We start from the raw sequence: 18,288 nt of genomic DNA on the forward strand, positions 1-18,288 counted from the left end.
CCTTTATAAGCTGAACTCTGGGGCAGCATGTCTCCTACTGGGGGGAGAGGTCTGCAGGTCCCCTCTAAGGGAAAGAAGCATGGGAGATTCTTTCTCCTTAAATTCAGATTGGGAGGAGGGTGGGGCAGAGCCCTCGGGGCTGCAACAGGTTATCAGAGGTTTTCCCAAAAACAAGCAGATAGGACTTACCTTTGAACCCCAATCGGCTCCCTGCAGAGGCTGGCTGAAAGAGGCAGCATGCCGTCTGGAGGGTGAAAGCCCCGATCTGTTGCTTGCAGAGGCCGTGGATTTACACAGCAGCATGCAAGACTCCTATCGGCTGCCCTGCAGAGGATGGCTGAAAATGGCACGTGCAGGGATTCCTGGAGAGATCTCTCGGTCTGGCGAGACTCCTATGGGCTGCCCTGCAGAGGTTGGTTCAAAGCGGCAACATGCAGGGACTCCGGGAGATATTTCTCTACCGGGCCAAGTGCAGGCGGGGGGATTAGCTGAGCCAGGGCATCCTGGAGGCTCCTTGCCACTGTAGCATGTGGATCCCCCGCTGCTGTATTCTGATGAGGATGGCTGCTGGAGGAAGATTCTCGGGCCTCACTTCTCTTTATGCCCTGCGGAGGCTGGCTGTAAGCAGCGACATGCATGAACTCCTGGAGAGATCTCTCGGTCTGGCGAGACTCCTATGGGCTGCCCTGCAGAGGTTGGTTCAAAGCGGCAACATGCAGGGACTCCGGGAGATATTTCTCTACCGGGCCAAGTTGCAGTCGGGGGGGTTGACTGAGCCAGGATGTCCCGGAGGCTCCTCACCGGATTCGTCTGTGGATCCCCCGCTGCTACGCTCCGATGAGGATGGCTGCTGGAGGAAGATTCTCGGGCCTCACTTCTCTTCATGAAGTCTCTCAGTGCCCTCTTCCTTAGCTTGCGTGCACGTGGGGACATGTGCGCACAATGCAAGCCACATGGAAACCTCGAGCGCCGGATCCAATCAGTGGGCGCACAATTCATGAGGATCCAGTGTGTTCATCCTCCTCCTGCATCCCAGTTGTTTCTTTAGATGATTCAGGCATCTTCAAGTTGATGAGTAGAAAAGTTGTAATGGAGAGCTGTAGAAAAATCCGACCGATGGGAACGGGCGGAAACTAAAGACTGGGGATTAGGGGGAAGCAGGGGGAAATGGGTAGGGCTCGGGCATGCCCAGTGGGGCCCGGGCACTGCACGTGCTCAGAGAAAAAAAAAAAAAAAAAATCTCTCTGAGCTATTGGAGAGCTTATCCGCAAATTGGGAGGTGTTGGGACAACACCCATATGTGGCTGACTCATCCTGCTTGTCCTAGGAGAATGGGTTTTTAAATTTCAGTCCTAGTAGTTTGCCTGTCCACAAAATAATGTTTCCCCCCCCCCCGGCCCCCCCCCCCCCCCCCCCCCGGCGTCCATATGTGTAAAAATGTTGAGTTAAGGGATCTGAAATGTTGCAGGTGAGAAAAAGAGGAGGTGGGGAGAAATTGAGAGGATTAGGAGAGGTGCAAAAGAGTGGGAGGGAATTAGTGAAGAGATCAGAGAGCTGTGGGACTGTGTGGATCCTCCTTCTCTCCTGATTCTGTTCTTCAATCCAGGATCCCATTCCTTCCCCCACTTCCTTTTCTCTCCTTTGTTCCCTGATTTTCTTATCTTCTCTTTTACTTCCTTTCCTTACTATCATTCCCAAAATCTTTCCCTTAACCCTCCCCCATAAAGGCCCAAGTAAATTAATTGGCACAGAAGAAATGTCCTAGATAGCTTAATTTTAATAAAGGAAATTAAGCTCATACATAATTCAGTATGCAAATGTGCACCCTATCCCTGGTGGTCCACTTAGAGTCCATTTTCTTACAGTGTAGTCCAGGACTGAAATTGGTATGTACATGGAGGGGGCATAATAAAAAAAACGTCTAAGTCCCCTTTTGGCCTAAGGCCTTAAACGTTGAAAGTAGAAGCAGGGAAAATGTCCATTATCAAAAAAAATGTCCAAAAGGAGGTGGTTTTTTTTTTTATAATGGCCTGCCTTTACGTTCAGCTGTTTAAACGCCCAGACCACCACCATATAATCAACCTAAAAAAAACCTAACTCACAAAACAAGAGCTTTTGGGCGCAGGAGGAACCAGTCCTTCGCCTAAAAGCTGGATTCTGTAACCGGTGTCTGTCAAAAACAACACCGGTTACACAATCCCCCCCTTACAACGATCCGGGCAGGAGGGAGCCCAAGCCCTCCTGCCCTTGACACATGCCCCCACGACCGCCCCTCCGAACAGCCCCCCTCCCCGTATCTGAAAATCATTAGTCAGACGGACAGGTGCCAAGCCCGTCCGTCCGACAGGCCAGCCATCCCCAGAATGGCTGGCCTTAAGGTCTGATTGGCCCAGGCGTCTCAAAGCCTGTCCACAGGTGGGGCCTGAGGCGCCTGGGCCAACCGAAATAGGCCCAGTAGCCTTAGGCCCCTCCTGTGGGTGGGGACTTAGGCACATGGGCTGGGTTGGTCTTGGGCTCCCTCTTGCCCCGATGTCAGGGGGGTGTCGCGGCTTGCCAGGGCAGGAGGCTCCTGCCCAGATCATTGTCGGGGGGTGATGCATCACAGCAGGACAGATTGGCCATCTCCCCTGCCGCGATGCGATCACTCCTCTACCTGAACTGCCACAACATGTGGCAGGAGAGATTGGACATCTCTCCTGCCGCGGGTTGCGGCAGTTCGGGTAGAGGAGTGATCACATCGCAGTAGGGGAGATTAGCCATGGGAGGTGGGTAGGTTGCCGGGCCACTGAGTTGATCGCACCAGCCGCCATCAACTCAGCAGCCCCTTTTTCGGCACTTATACCTGTTTTGACTTGATTTAAGTCAAAACGTATAAGTGCCGACTAGGCAACCTATCAAATGTTTTGGTTATACCTGCTGTACGCCTAGGTGTAGTTTGGCCCACCGCACGCCCTTTCCCCTCTTCTAAAAATGCCTCTTTTCACTCTATGCGTTTAGAGGCAGGGGAAAGGCCTATGCTGGTTTTAGATACGTCTAAAGCCAGCTTTGATTATGGGTACTTGGACGATCAGGCTTTTTGATCATCTAAGTACCCATTTAGGCCACTTTTTAGACTTTTTTTTTTTTTTAAATTATTATTATGAGCCCTTAGTATTTAGCCTTCAAAGGGGCAAAACAGAATGAGTACCTTGAGCCTGTTTACCTACAGAGACAATACAATTGTACTTGTGGTTGTAAAATAAAGTTGGATGCATTTGTTTCACAAATATTTTTCTGTTTTATTTCCATGTACTTTGATCAGCTTTAACCTGAAATATGATCACATTTTGTCTTCTCTCCATAAATTGCATTGGCTACCAGTCGCCTTCAGAATACAGTACAAAGCCTTAATGATTTGTCATCAATTTCTGTATGGAAATATTCCAGAACTATTTAAAAATAACATATCTAGTTATATTCCAAAAAGATATTTGGTTCTGAGAATTTGGGCCTACTGAAGACGACTGTGAAATCAAGGTTGGTTGATACTGGTAAAAAGAGCTTTTGTTGTGCAGGAGTTAAGTTTTGGAACTCCTTGGTAGGGCAGATACGGAATTATTGTGAGAAGGATATATTTAGAAAATTATTCAAAACGCAGTTATTTGTTGATGCTTTTTTTTAGGCATACCTTTGGCCTTACGTTATTAATTTTAGCTATGATATGCTATTAATTTTTTGCAAGTTTTATTCTTATGTAAAGTTATGTTATCATTTTTAGCTATGAATTTTTAAGGTTTTCTTGTATGTCTATTTTATTATGTTCTTAAAATTATGTATGTATATTCTGTTAACAGTTTAATTGTAAATGGTATAGAAATTTTTAAAATAAATAAATAAAATCTAATCCAGTATTATTTTTGTCTGCTATTTCCTTCTCTTCCCACTCCACTTCCTCAAGAGAAACAGAAAGGATGCAATTCTACAGCTGAAACCTCCATTCTCCTAGGACAAGCAGGATGAGTCAGCCACATATGGGTGTTGTCCCAACACCTCCCAATTTGCGGATAAGCTCTCCAATAGCTCAGAGAGATTTTTTTTTTTTTTCTCTGAGCATGTGCAGTGCCCGGGCCCCACTGGGCATGCCCGAGCCCTACCCATTTCCCCCTGCTTCCCCCTAATCCCCAGTCTTTAGTTTCCGCCCGTTCCCATCGGTCGGATTTTTCTACAGCTCTCCATTATAACTTTTCTACTCATCAACTTGAAGATGCCTGAATCATCTAAAGAAACAACTGGGATGCAGGAGGAGGATGTACACACTGGATCCTCATGAATTGTGCGCCCACTGATTGGATCCGGCGCTCGAGGTTTCCGTGTGGCTTGCATTGTGCGCACATGTCCCCACGTGCACGCAAGCTAAGGAAGAGGGCACTGAGAGACTTCATGAAGAGAAGTGAGGCCCGAGAATCTTCCTCCAGCAGCCATCCTCATCGGAGCGTAGCAGCGGGGGATCCACAGACGAATCCGGTGAGGAGCCTCCGGGACATCCTGGCTCAGTCAACCCCCCTGACTGCAACTTGGCCCGGTAGAGAAATATCTCCCGGAGTCCCTGCATGTTGCCGCTTTGAACCAACCTCTGCAGGGCAGCCCATAGGAGTCTCGCCAGACCGAGAGATCTCTCCAGGAGTTCATGCATGTCGCTGCTTACAGCCAGCCTCCGCAGGGCATAAAGAGAAGTGAGGCCCGAGAATCTTCCTCCAGCAGCCATCCTCATCAGAATACAGCAGCGGGGGATCCACATGCTACAGTGGCAAGGAGCCTCCAGGATGCCCTGGCTCAGCTAATCCCCCCGCCTGCACTTGGCCCGGTAGAGAAATATCTCCCGGAGTCCCTGCATGTTGCCGCTTTGAACCAACCTCTGCAGGGCAGCCCATAGGAGTCTCGCCAGACCGAGAGATCTCTCCAGGAATCCCTGCACGTGCCATTTTCAGCCATCCTCTGCAGGGCAGCCGATAGGAGTCTTGCATGCTGCTGCGTAAATCCACGGCCTCTGCAAGCAACAGATCGGGGCTTTCACCCTCCAGACGACATGCTGCCGCTTACAGCTAGCCTCTGCAGGGAGCCGATTGGGGTTCAAAGGTAAGTCCTATCTGCTTGTTTTTGGGAAAACCTCTGATAACCTGTTGCAGCCCCGAGGGCTCTGCCCCACCCTCCTCCCAATCTGAATTTAAGGAGAAAGAATCTCCCATGCTTCTTTCCCTTAGAGGGGACCTGCAGACCTCTCCCCCCAGTAGGAGACATGCTGCCCCAGAGTTCAGCTTATAAAGGACATGCTGAAAAAAAACAAAAAAAAAAAAAAACAACTCGATGTTTCTTTCCCTCTTTGGGTCCTGCAGAGTCTACAATTCACACCTTTCCCCCTCTCCCTCTCAGGTTGGGAACGAGGAGTCTGCCTTTCTCAGCAGGATGCTCATATCTTTAGAGATGCAGCATGTCAGACCATGCCTCTCCAAGGGTGGGGGCTTGAAACTCCTCAGTCTAAAAAGCTGTTTGCTCTTCATAAAACCTAGGCAGAGTGTTTTTCCAGCTAGCATGAGGGACTCTGTACTATTCATGATTTCTATAGCACTGAAAGGCATATGCAGCGCTGTACAGTTTAATATACAATAGGCAGTACAGCAGCAGAAGCCCACTCAAGAGGCATTTTCACTCCTCTTTCTCTGCTTCCAGGCACAGTAGGAAACGCAGCCAGGAGCACTGACACAGATGAAGGGGTGCATCCTGCCCCCTCTCTGCAGGCTCTCCCCCCCCTCTCAAGAAGGACAGAGAAGGGTGGTGGGGGACATGGAGCCACCCAACCAGTCAAGTGGAGCAGCACATGAACCTGCGAACCACCAGGGGTGGGACCAGCAGCCACAGTTAATCCTCCTGCTGACCCACTCCTCTCTCAGCGGGCTACACTCCCCACAATGCCCCCCTTTAGAGGGAGCCACGCACAACAACATGGCGCGGTTCAGCGGCAGGCCATGAACCCAAGCAACGGAGGAACAAGCTACACACCAGCCTCCAGCCACGCCCCGAATCACCACCCACAAAAAATAAATACATATTTACTTAAAAAAAAAAACACAAAAAAACCCCACAAACGAGGACTCACCCCAAGTCCCTCCAGAAACTCACAGCCTTTCTCAAGATCCACGTGGGTGGACAACAAGTACCCAAGACAGAGTACTACAAGGCCTGAACTACCAGTACCAGTACTTCACGCAGGCAGTGGCGATTCCAGTCCACAAGAACCTCCTGGACTGCAGAGACGAGATTTAGCTGACTCCCTCCTCAGGGCAACCAACATCAAGGAGACTGGGATTGAAGTACCAGTTCTTTCCAGCCCAGGGATTCGACAACCCGCAGCAGCCATACATGGACATTGCGGTAGCTTAAGAGAAACAGGGCAGCACGATTCCCCCCCCTCCAACCCCCGTCAGGGAAGGACCTGAAAAACCCTGGTTTCCACGGGGAAAAAGACCTTCGAGGGCGCAATGCTGAGCGCACGAATTGCTGTGCTCCAGTTCCAGATGCGGCTTTATCAGGAGGCCAGTGAGAGGAAATAAATAAATAAAATAAAATAGAGACTCCAGCTCACAACTGAGCCAGTCCACACTGGCAGCAGTCTGTGCCCCAGCGCTCGCAACAGTAACATAACTGCTACGCAAACAAGCACTGCCCGAGGGGCAGGGGCATCCAAGGGCAGCCCTCTCCCCAAGACAAAAACAGAACCTTGACCACCCTCCGGCCCAGCAAGATCAGATTGTCTGCGAAGGCTTGGCCCAGGATCACTATCGACCAGTGGGCCCTCAGCATCATCAAGCAGGGATTCCGAATTCGTCTCCACTCCCGCCCCCCCCCCCCGAGTGGGCGGGGCACCCTCCATCTGATGACCCAACTTTCCTGCGGCAAGGAGAGGACCTGCTTCGGCAGAATCAATAGAGGCGGTGACGAACAGAGGAGATCACCAAGGGGTTTCTACTCCAGGAACCCCCGCGTCACCATGGACAAGGACAACGCTCGTCCCTGGATCTCAGTAAGCTCAACAGATGCATACACAAGGTCCAGATGCACTCTCTGGGTACAGTCTTGGCCCTGTTAAAGCCCGAGTATTGGCTAGTATCCCATGCACCCAGCCCACAGGAGGCATCGTCGCTTCTAAAGCCAAGACAGACGCCTCCAGTACAAGGTCCTGCCCCTTGGACTCTCAACGGCTCCAAGAGCGTTCACAAAGTGCGTGGCAGTGGCACATCCTCGCCTTCAAGGGGTGCGCATCCTATCTTATCTCGACAGCTGGCAGCCCCGTCAACCACCATAACCCTCCTCCAAGAACTGGGGTTCCTCATCAACTACATGAAATCCCACCTGATACCCACCCAGGGGATATCGTTCATCTGGGCAGTCATCGACACCACGCAGACCAAGGACGTCCTAAGGGACTACCAGATCTACGCCATGACATCCCTGGCCCAGTGCATCCCTGCCAGCAGCTCATCGTCAGCACGCTCCGTTCTTTGTTGTGCAGCACACCAGACTACTCATGTGATCCCTGAAAGGGCACCTCAGACGTCACTGGGACCAGTGTACCCAACCTCTGACCACCCACCCACTGGAGCTCAGGGCCTTAGGGAATGCCCTCGAAACCTTCAAACAGGCAGGGCAGTCCTCACCCAAACAGAAAACCAGGTGGCCTCGCACTATATCAGCAAACAGGGAGGGACAGGGTCAACCTCGCTATGCAAGGAAGCTTGCCACATGTGGGAGTTCTCCGACTCCATTCAATGCGCCATCCAGGCAACTTACCTCCTGTGGGAGCAGAACGACCTGGCAGAAAGACTCAGCCACCAGCTGGATCCTGATGAGTGGTGTCTCAACCCAGCGGCGATGAAGAAGATCTTCAGCACCTGAGGCACACCGAGCATCAACCTGTTTGCAACCGAACCGAACTCAAAATACTCGACCTTCTGCGCAAAGAGATCAACCCATCGCCGTCTCAGCCCCAACGGTCTGTCTGTGAGTTGGAACACCCTAAGTCCTGCAGAAGATTCTTCAGGACAGAGCAACGGTGATCATGATTGCCCTGTTCGGGCTCCTGCAACCATGGTTCCCGTTCCGGCAAGGGATAGCGGTTCACCCACCTCTCCCCGCTCCCGATCAGTGCAGTTCTCATTACCCCCTCCACCACGACCTGCGTTCCTTAGCCCTGACCGCATGGATGATGAGAGGATGAACCTACCACAAGACGTGGAGCACACTCTTATGGCAGCCAGAAGACCTTCAACCAGAAAACGCTATGGGTTGAAAGAGAGAAGGTTCCGCTACCAGTGCACAGACACGCAGCGAGACCCCTACAACTGCCCCATACCGGGCATCCTGCAGTACATACTGAGCTTATCTCAGGGGGACCTAAAACCCACTTTCATCAAGGTCCACCTAAGTGCAATCACAGCATACCACGCTGGCCTAGACAGCAAACCAGTGTCGAGGCATCCAGTAATCACAAAATTTCATGAAGGGACTGTCCAATCTGCACCCTCCGGTCAGACCACCACCGCCCGGATGGGACCTCAACTTGGTGCCGCATCATCTCACTTCGACCCCTTCAAACCTTTGGGGGAGGCAGATCCCGTATTCCTGGCTGGGAAAACCCTGACCATCGTGTCTACCTTCACACTCCCTCATGAGAACAGGGTGGTACCCAGAACCCACCCCCGATTCTTGCCGAAGGTGGCTTCAGCGCGCCTCCCGGCACTCTACATCTCCCCACAGGGAGGCACACTGCCTCCTCAGCAACACCTCTTGGACTGTGTGCGGGCCCTGACTATGCAGCAGATTAGACAAGCCTCAATTGTTCGTCTCCTACGACCAAAACAGACCAGGTCTTCTGGCCACCAAACGCAGGCGCGCGCGCTGGATATAAGAGTGCATCCCCTTCACCTATAGAAAAGCGCAGCATCAACCGCAGGTGGGAGCCAACGCCCACCAGCGCAGAACCATAGCCAACACAACGGCACATCTGCACCACACACCAATAGGGGACATCTGCGATGCAGCCACTTGGTCCTCCATGCACACCTTCACCAAGCACAGGTTCCCTCCCGGGAGGGACAGCAACCACTAGCACAGCTTCGACAAACACTGTTCAAGTAGGATGTTATAGATATTGATTAAGTAGGTCTTCCAGCACTCCTTCCTAGACTGAATGTGGAATAGGCAAGTATGAATTCTCACATTCAAGTACGATTTGTCACTGTTGACCAGTTGGTTTCTCACTGTTCATTGATTGTCATTGACCAATTACAGTGTTCTGTGAGTTAAGTAGGTCTTCCAGCAATCCTGTCTAGTCTGAAGGTGGAATAGGCAAGTATGAATTCTCATATGCAAGTACGAATTGTCACTACTGACCAGTTATAAATTGTCACCGTTGACCAGTTGGTTTTCTCACTGTTCATTGATTGTCATTGACCAGTTTTCGCTGTTCTGTGAGTTAAGTAGGTCTTCCAGCACTCCTGTCTAGTCTGAATGTGGAATAGGCAAGTATGAATTCTCATATGCAAGTACGAACTGTCACTGTTGACCAGTTACGAATTGTCACTGTTGACTAGTTGGTTTTCTCACTGTTCATTGATTGTCATTGACCAGTTTCGCTGTTCTGTGAGTTAAGTAGGTCTTCCAGCACTCCTGTCTAGACTGAATGTGGAATAGGCAAGTATGAATTCTCACAGGCAAGTACGAATTGTCACTTTTGACCAGTTGGTTTCTCACTGTCCATTGATTGTCATTGACCAGTTCACTGTTCTGTGAGTATTATTGCTCAGTTAACACAGCACTTTATCTAAAACCTTGTTTCCACAACTTTACCTGCTTTGCCTGATTACCCTGCCCGGCTCGGCCTCCACAGCCAGGCGAGGGATGCACAAAGCGCTAAGGCGCAGGTCCAGTCGGTACATCCCTCGGCTAGGGAGTCACCCATATGTGGCTGACTCATCCTGCTTGTCCTAGGAGAAAGTGTAGTTACTTACCTGTAACGTAGGTTCTCCGTGGACAGCAGGATAGTCAGCCACACAACCCACCCGCCTCCCCATACGGCCGACCCGGCCACAGCTAGGAACATCCTGGGGATTAGGGGGAAGCAGGGGGAAATGGGTAGGGCTCGGGCATGCCCAGTGGGGCCCGGGCACTGCACATGCTCAGAGAAAAAAAAAAAAAAAAAAAAAATCTCTCTGAGCTATTGGAGAGCTTATCCGCAAATTGGGAGGTGTTGGGACAACACCCATATGTGGCTGACTATCCTGCTGTCCACGGAGAACCTACGTTACAGGTAAGTAACTACACTTTTAGGCACCCTGAGGATGTTCATAGAGCATCCTATAATGGCACCAGTGGTGTATCTAGACAGCCAATTTTGGGCGGACCTCTCTGTTTCTCTCCCTTGCCATCTCCTAGCCAGTCAGGAGTTAGATTCTTACTATGCCATAACAGTGTTAACTTCTAGGACTCAAAGAGCAGCAACCTTGTACATGGAAAAAATAGCATCGTACACATTACACCAGATCCTAAAACACTAATATACCACCTAGTGAGAAAACAGAACAAATGGAACTGCTACAAGATCTCAACACAGAAACTACATGCTAGTGGAAGACCATACCCTGGTCACACAGACAGACCCTCAACAAATATGAAACAGGTCCACAGATCAGTAATAGAGATAACAAGACAAAAAACAAATAAACTTGAAATGGAAACCTCAAGGAGTCAGACTCCACATATACAGCAGTACCAGAGAAACAGAAATGGAATGCAAGATATCAAAGATGACATGATCCAATTGATGCATTCAAAATAAAACATTCCAAAATAAAATATTTTTTCTTATTTTGTAGTCTGAGCATTTTATTTTTCCATTTAATTTGGTCTGCATCCCCTATGTTTTCTCAGGGGGAGGGGGGGGGAGGGTTTACTGACTTTGCAGGGTGTCCTGTCCATTTAACTTATCTTCTCTCTCCAAGTCCACCATCCATCTTCCCTCTGCATCTCTATCTGTCCTGTCCAGCATCTACCCTTCGTGTCGTAGACCTAGTCTCTTTGCTTCCCCTATATTCAACATCTGCTCTCTGGGCCCCTATCCCTTCACCTGTGATCCCTCTCTCTCTCTTGCCGTCAATCCAGCAGCACCTTTCTCTCTCCCACTTTGAATCCAGTAGCACCTATCCCTCCCTCCCTCCCCTCTCCAGTCTAGCAGCACTTCTTCCTCTCAGCTCCCTCCACCCAGGTCCAGTAGCACCTCCCTTCTTCTTCCTCCCCCTGGTCCAGCAGCACCTCTCTCCCACCCTCCACTCCCTGCCCCTTGCCAGCAGCACCTCTCCCTCTCAGGTCCAGCAGCATCTAATTTCTTCTTCACCCCCAGTCCAGCAGTACCTTTTCCTCCTTCCTTCCATCATCACCTGCCCTTCTCACCTTTTCCACCCAATCCAGAAGTACCTCCCTTCTTCCTACTCTTCCCCAGTCCAGCAGAACATCTCTTTAAATTACCCTTCCAGCTCCCAAAGGAAGAAGCTCATCTCTTCTGCCCCTCCCCAACCAACAGCAGCTTCTCTCACTTTCTGTCCTTCCCCTAATCTGTTTACTTGCCTGCAATGCTGCCAGCCTAACAGTGCAGAGATTCAGCCAGCCGCTTCCCTGTCTCCAAGATCTCTAGGCCACCTGAGGTGGGGGTGTGGCCTGGCAAAGTCCTGGAGGCAGGTTAGCTGGCAGGCTAAATTGCTGTACTGTTAGATAAGCAGCATTGCAAATAAATACAGATTAGGGGAGGGCAAAGGGAAAGCTATTGTTTGTCCTTTGTGGGAGGAGAAAGAAGGTAGACAGGAGAGGGAAGGCTTCTGGGTCAGCTGCTGGCAGCATGCATGACCTGCTGCTAGCGGCCTTTGGCAGTGTCTGCTGGCTGGATGGGCCTGTAGAATACTAGCATAAAACAGCATCGGTATGCCTAATACGTATGCGCCTACATTAACACCAGCCAGGCGTAACTGAGGGAGCATAAGTGCAGCAGGGATGTGTATAGGCATTATGTAGGCAGAACTCAAATTTTGGAGAGCCAGAGCATAAGGTGGAGGGGGATGGGCACAAAGCTTTGCCTTGTCCTGCTATCACTCTTTGTCCCCTCACATATTTGAACTGTGAGAGTCCCCAACCCCACTGGCAGAAGTGCACCTGTCACCTGTGGCCACCGCCCCCCAGTACATGCTAAGTTTCCACAAAACTGAGCATGTGTGGGAGAGCACAAAAAGTGAACATGTGATGAGGGGAAGCCCGGTGCAGTGGTTACCAGTGAAGCAACACTTCTGCTGGTGGGGCACGGGGACCCCTGCCAACCAGGGGCCCAAACGCAAATTTATCTCCCAAGATCACCCATGATCAGGGCAGGATTAATCAATAGGCCAAGTAGGTATGTGCCTAAGGCCCGAAATGATCAGGGGGTCCGATGAAGGAGGGCATCAACATTGTTTTTTCCAAACGGCGATGAACCCCTCCAGCATCGATCGGCAATGCAGCCCCCCCCCCCCCCATCGACGGAAAGTAAGACAAGCAAGCAACGTGGGTAAGAAAGGCAACGGAAACTGTAATTGTGCAAGCGGTGCTGCTTGTACAAAGCTTCCCTCTGACGCAGCTTCCTGTTTCTGCCTGGGCGCATGATGGGGTGGGGCAGGGCAGGGGGGCCCTCGACTTGTGTGCCTAGGGGCCCTCGACGAATTAATCTTGCCCTGCCCATGATCACCCATCCTGTATGTTTACATGTTTAACTGGAAGCCCTGCCCATAAATGTACCCTCCATGAATTTATGTGCGATGTCACTTACATGGACTGTTATAGGATAGTGCTTTGGTACCCTGCTGGTAATTAAGTGTTATGTGCATAACTGCTACTAATCTATACATTTATGCCTGCAAAGGATGCAAAAAGCAGGCACTTAGATTATAGTATTGCCCTTATATTGCTTTATTTTAGCATCAGCTATTTGCCATAACTTTGGGAAAAACCTTACAAGATTGTCTATAAACAGGGGTAGGGAACTCCGGTCCTCGAGAGCTGTATTCTAGTCAGGATTTCCCCAATGAATATGCATGAGATCTATTTGCATGCACTGCTTTCAATGCATATTCATTGGGGAAATCCTGACTGGAATACGGCTCTCGAGAACCAGAGTTCCCTACCCCAGGTCTATAATAATTTCACAGAGGGACAGTGTCTTACTGTGTCTAGAAATGAAACTTGGCTACCAGTAAACATAGACTACAGTCCTTGGCTAAGTGGGTACAAAGGTCTTAAGCTGAAGTTTGCAAAATATTTCTATCTCTGCAAACAGGTAAAGGCCCCTTCCTATTTTGGGCAATAAACTGAATACTACGAGAAGATACTAATCATGTTTATAATGCTACTAGATGCATGCAGTAAAGTTTAATTTAATTAATTAATTAATTAATTACTTAATTAATTAATTTATAGACTCCCATTCTACAGGAGCTTAAAATCTAGGTAAATTCCTGAGGCTAAGGAAGAGAAGTGACTTTTTCAAGGTCACAAGGAATGTTTGCAGAAATAGTATGATTTAAATGAAGGTTTTCTAGATTTGCCTACCTGTTGCTCTTCTAACCAGAAGGCAGCTACTTCTGATATGAGTTAAGAGCTTGGTGTAAGAGAATTCATAGCTCAGTGCCTAAATTAACTGCAGGTGTGATTACTGAGGGGCTAATGCAGAAAGCCTCAACTCCAAAGCCTATCAATACCATGCAATAGTAGCGTATAAGCAATGAGCGTGCTAATTGCTGCAGTGTAAAAACTGCACCAGTAATTGGTAGATCATTGTGAAATGTCACCTTTCTGGCAACAATGCCTGAACTGTAACTGGCTCATCCACTGACAGGAAGGATGACAAAAAACAAACAAAAAAACAAAGTTGCCAGGAGTCATCATCTGCCTGATCCCCCTTCCCTTCCATCAGATCTGATCCTGCTCCCCCACATGCCCAGTACTAGATCTCCGCTCCAAAAAGACCAGCCCTCTCCCTTCCTCCCAATTTTAAAATTGCCATGTGTTTTCCTGTTTTATCTTCAAAATGACAGTGCTCTGCCCTCATGGTACATTCATGCACTAGGCCAGTGGTAGGCAATTCCAGTTCTCGAGAGCCGGAGCCAGGTCAGGTTTTCAGGATATCCACAATAAATATGCATGAAATAGATTTGCATCTCAAGGAGCCAGTGCATGCAAATCCATCTCATACAGATTCATGGTGGATATCCTGAAAACCTGACCTGGCTCCGGCTCTCACGGACCGGAATTGCCTACCCCTGCAATAGGCCACAGACCCTTTTAATCCCAGCTTTTAGCTCCTATAAAGAGGATGAGTACCAGCATAACTTAGTTAGTAGTTAAGTGGTGAAGTCTGGGATATTTTTATTTATTTAGAAGACTAGTTACTACTCATTAACTCAGTGGTTCCCAACCTTGTCCGGGAGGACCACCAGGCCAATCGGGTTTTCAGGCTAGCCCTAATGAATATGCATGAGAGAATTTTGCATATAATGGAAGTGACAGGCATGCAAATCTGCTCAATGCATATTCATTAGGGTTAGCCTGAAAACCCGATTGGCCTGGTGGTCCTCCAGGACAGGGTTGGGAACCACTGCATTAACTGTTAATGCTGCAGTTGATATGGTGCCTTAGCAGTTAACATGCATTAATTCAGTGGTTCCCAACCCTGTCCTGAAGGACCACCATGCCAGTCGGGTTTGGGGATAGCCCTAATGAATATGCATGAGAGATATTTGCATATAATGGAGGTGACAGGCATGCAAATCTGCTCCATGCATATTCATTAGGGCTATCCCCAAAACCCAACTGGCCTGGTGGTCCTTCAGGACAGGGTTCAGAACCACTGCATTAATTTATACAATGTAAAATGCAGAAGGGGTGAAGAATTACCTTGGCAGATAAGTAAAGTGCCAAATTTATAGAGTAGAAAGGAAGTGCCAACTGGTCCATGAGCAGAAGAATAGGGAGAATGTTGAGTTGAGTTTAACAGCATGGAGGGGGGGGGGTTATGGGAGTGTTCCATGTTTAACTTTCTGGAGCAGGCTGAAAGGAAAAGAGGAGGGACTAACAGGATTGGTGGGATAGGGGTAATAGAAGAGGGAGTGCAGGGAAGGATATCAAAAGTGGCAGCAGGTGGAAGGGGAGTACAGGGGTTCTTACAGCAGCAGAGAATGGAAGACTAGGATTCTTACAGCAGAAGGGCTAGGGAGGACCCGGAGGAGAGAAAGTGCAGGAGTTCTTGTATCATACAGAGAGAGGAGTGAGTGCAGGTTCTTGCAGCAGCTGCAGAACAAGAGGGAGTGCTGGGATTGTTGCAGCAATAGGAGGCGGGAATGCCGAAGCTCTTTGCAGCAGCTGCTGAAGGAGAGGAGGGAGTGCTGGGATTGTTGCAGCGGTAGGGCTAAGGAGGAGAGGGACTGCAGGGTTGGGAGAGAGTGCAGGGTTCTCTGCAGCAGCTGCAGGAGGGAGTGCAGAGATTGTTGCAGGGTGCACAAGCAGACGGGACGAAAGGGAGTACAGTTAGGTTGTTAGGGGGGGGGGGTTCTTCAAACTGTAGGTCAGGAGGAGGAAAGGGAGTGCTGGGAGTCTTGCTGTAATAGGCGCGGAGAGATAGGAGTGCCGGATAGCTCGCAGCAGCGGGAGGGCCGGAAAGAGCCCTGCAAGGAGGGAGTGCCAGGATTGCTGCAGCCCAGGAATCTCGAGCTGGGAGAGGCAGCGAGTGAAGTTACCGGCCGCGAATTGCCGGAGCTGTCACACAGAGGAATGATTTGCTGTGCTGTGCCCAGACAAGGAAGTGACGACTGCAGGGAGTGAGGGAGGCAGCCTGCCTGCAAGAAAACAACTTTTTTGTTTGATTGCTCTTGGCCCCCCTTGCTGGAGTATAAGAGCTAAAGGGGAAATCCTGCGACTTCATCTGCCAGGTAAAGAGCATTGTGGGTTTCTGTACATTCTTATTTTTCGTTCAGAGTTTTGTTTTAATTTTGCTCTCGAGCTCCGTCTTGTTAATGGGTGGCGTTTCTTTCTCAGTAAAAAGGGATTTTGCTTTACGATGTATTCCTGGAGCCGGGCAATAAGCTTCAGAGCCACCCTCCTTTTGCAGAGAGCGTGCAGCTATGCTCTGATCTGCGCACCCGGAACTGCTCCCGGGGACCCCCCTAGAGGAGCCCTTCCCACCCCTCCTTGCCCGCCGCTCTTTTTCGTTGGTTTATGCAGGGAATCAGCCTTTGGAGAAAGAAAAAAAAGTGAAATCAAACGGATTCCTCTGGCTGGCTGGCTGTTTAAAGGCCCGGGTTCTTACCGTGCCATCTGCCCTCGAGTAGTGTTACTTTTGTGTTGTTTTCTCTGTAGAATCTTCATAAGGAAGGTGTATAGTTCGGTGATTAATTGAATCTGAAAAGCAGCATCTAGTACTTGCATTTTTTTAATATTGAGGAAAACCAATAATACTTTTAGTGTTTTCATTTAATAAATGACGCCAGCAAGATCGGCCCGTATTTCCATCAGCTACGCTGTTTCAGATGTTTTCCTGAGGGGGGGGGGGGTGCAGCCAAGGCAGTGCCTGAAAGCGGCCACACAGCATACTGCACATTCTTGTCTTGCCGCCTCATTTGGAAGTTTATACTTGGGGCGTCCATGTTGAACTAATGTGCTAAAGGGAGTCTTTGAGGACTGTTATAAAGTGTGTGGGGGGGAGGGGGGGATCGTCGCCGCCGCTCGCGGTATCCTGGGCGCAGCAAACAAAACTCCACAGTGGTCGGGGCTGAAAACGCGCGAGTTTTTTTTCACTGACAGCTTACGAGCCGAGGGCCCGTGCAGATCGCACCGACTGGCTAGTCTGCGGCGTAGTTTGAAAATAAATAAATAAAAGAACATTTCGATTTGTTTCCCGATTTTGCAGACTTCTCTTTCTTAATTTTCTCCTTTTCAAAGCTCGAAGCCATCGTCTCTCCCGCCCCAGGTTCGGGTGACACTGTGTAATTAAAAAGGTGATTGCATGGCGCTCTGCATTGCTGCACTTTATACCAGGCTAAATTGCGCAAGACTTTCTGTGCAGGACAAAACGCAGATTTTGTCTTGCAAATACCGGTAGTAAAGTAGAGTGCGGAGCCCATGGTGGAAGTTGCCAACTTCCTCTTTGTCCTTTGACCCAAAGCCTACGATTGATTAGGTTTTGTTTTGTCTCTTTTGGTTTTATTTATTTTTGGTTCGCGTTCGAGAGTCAGAGGGCCGGCCTTAAAGGTTGACCGCCAGTGCGGCGCATCGCTGCGTGGAGGACGAAAGCTCAAATTTTGGCTCAGATTTCACGCGCCGTGGCTCTGCTGGCCATGCTGCAGATGTTTTCCCCACCCCCGCCGCCTCATTGCACAACAGACACACCTAGCTGCCGGATTTGTGGCCCATGATCCGGAATGTGCTGTGGTACTTGCTTTCTTGCCGAGAACTGTCAATGCACTGAGCCTAAGCGACAGGATATTAAAAAAATATATATATATATATATAAGGGAAATATCCCCAGTAAATTAAGGCCTACGGTGTTCGAAATCATTCCAGTTGAAGAGCAGGAGAAAACTGCCCCTCCCCCCAGTAGCTAGTAAGGTTTTCAAGAACGAAAACTTTAACCTCAGGAAAACACATTTCGGGTGTTTTTAAATAAATCATTTTCTGTACCTTCATATTCAAGTAAGAAGTCCAGTTCAGAACCTCTAGGCAAGGTTCGGTGCCTCTCAAACTAGCAAGGTAAACATGCTCTTGGTGGGCCACTTTTTCACTTTCATTGCCTTCCCCATTTTGCAGTTAACTGCTCTCCATCGTGTGTTAGTTTCTGTCTGCTGAACCTACTGGGAAAGCAGATACCAAAGTTTGTATTTGTCAAGAGTCTGGGATCATATATATTATACCAAAACTTTCCCATCTCTTTATCCTTCCCGGAATCTTTTCACTGTAGTCAGGATACCCATATGTTGTCCCAAGGAGCTGACCCTGCCCTAGGCAGACCTGAAGGAAGGGGGTTGGGTCACAGTAGTCTTTAGCTTTGTAACCATCTAAATCAGTGGTCTCCAATGTGTGTCCCTCAAACAGTTGGCTGAAACGCTCTTCAAATCCTGTAAATGCATTCATTTCAATCTTGCCCACTTGCTATAGTAACTGCAAACAATCTTAGGCAGGTGTCTCATT

General features: G+C 49.3%; 2 protein-coding genes across 8 annotated transcripts in view; one reads left to right on the plus strand and one right to left on the minus strand.

Moving 5' to 3' along the window:
* Nucleotides 1-17,057, minus strand: part of LOC117364211 (disintegrin and metalloproteinase domain-containing protein 15-like) — a 48,722-nt gene extending 31,665 nt beyond the window's left edge. For 3 of the 6 annotated variants that reach the window (XM_033953222.1, XM_033953220.1, XM_033953223.1), the window contains exon 1: nucleotides 16,412-17,051. In XM_033953222.1, the coding sequence (XP_033809113.1) occupies nucleotides 16,412-16,575 (164 nt within the window). In that variant the 5' untranslated portion in view covers nucleotides 16,576-17,051. Of the gene's footprint in view, nucleotides 1-16,411 lie in introns of all 6 variants that reach the window. The other 3 variants (XM_033953221.1, XM_033953219.1, XM_033953224.1) reach the window with 3 other exon arrangements.
* MIDEAS (mitotic deacetylase associated SANT domain protein) overlaps nucleotides 15,223-18,288 on the plus strand; it is a 201,317-nt gene continuing 198,251 nt past the window's right edge. The window contains exon 1 of one of the 2 annotated variants that reach the window (XM_033953218.1): nucleotides 15,223-16,034. The gene's annotated coding sequence lies outside the window, so the exon portion shown is untranslated. The remainder of the gene's footprint in view (nucleotides 16,035-18,288) is intronic. The other variant, XM_033953214.1, reaches the window with a different exon arrangement.

Source organism: Geotrypetes seraphini, chromosome 7 (assembly GCF_902459505.1).
Source record: "Geotrypetes seraphini chromosome 7, aGeoSer1.1, whole genome shotgun sequence".
Classification (NCBI taxonomy): domain Eukaryota; kingdom Metazoa; phylum Chordata; class Amphibia; order Gymnophiona; family Dermophiidae; genus Geotrypetes; species Geotrypetes seraphini.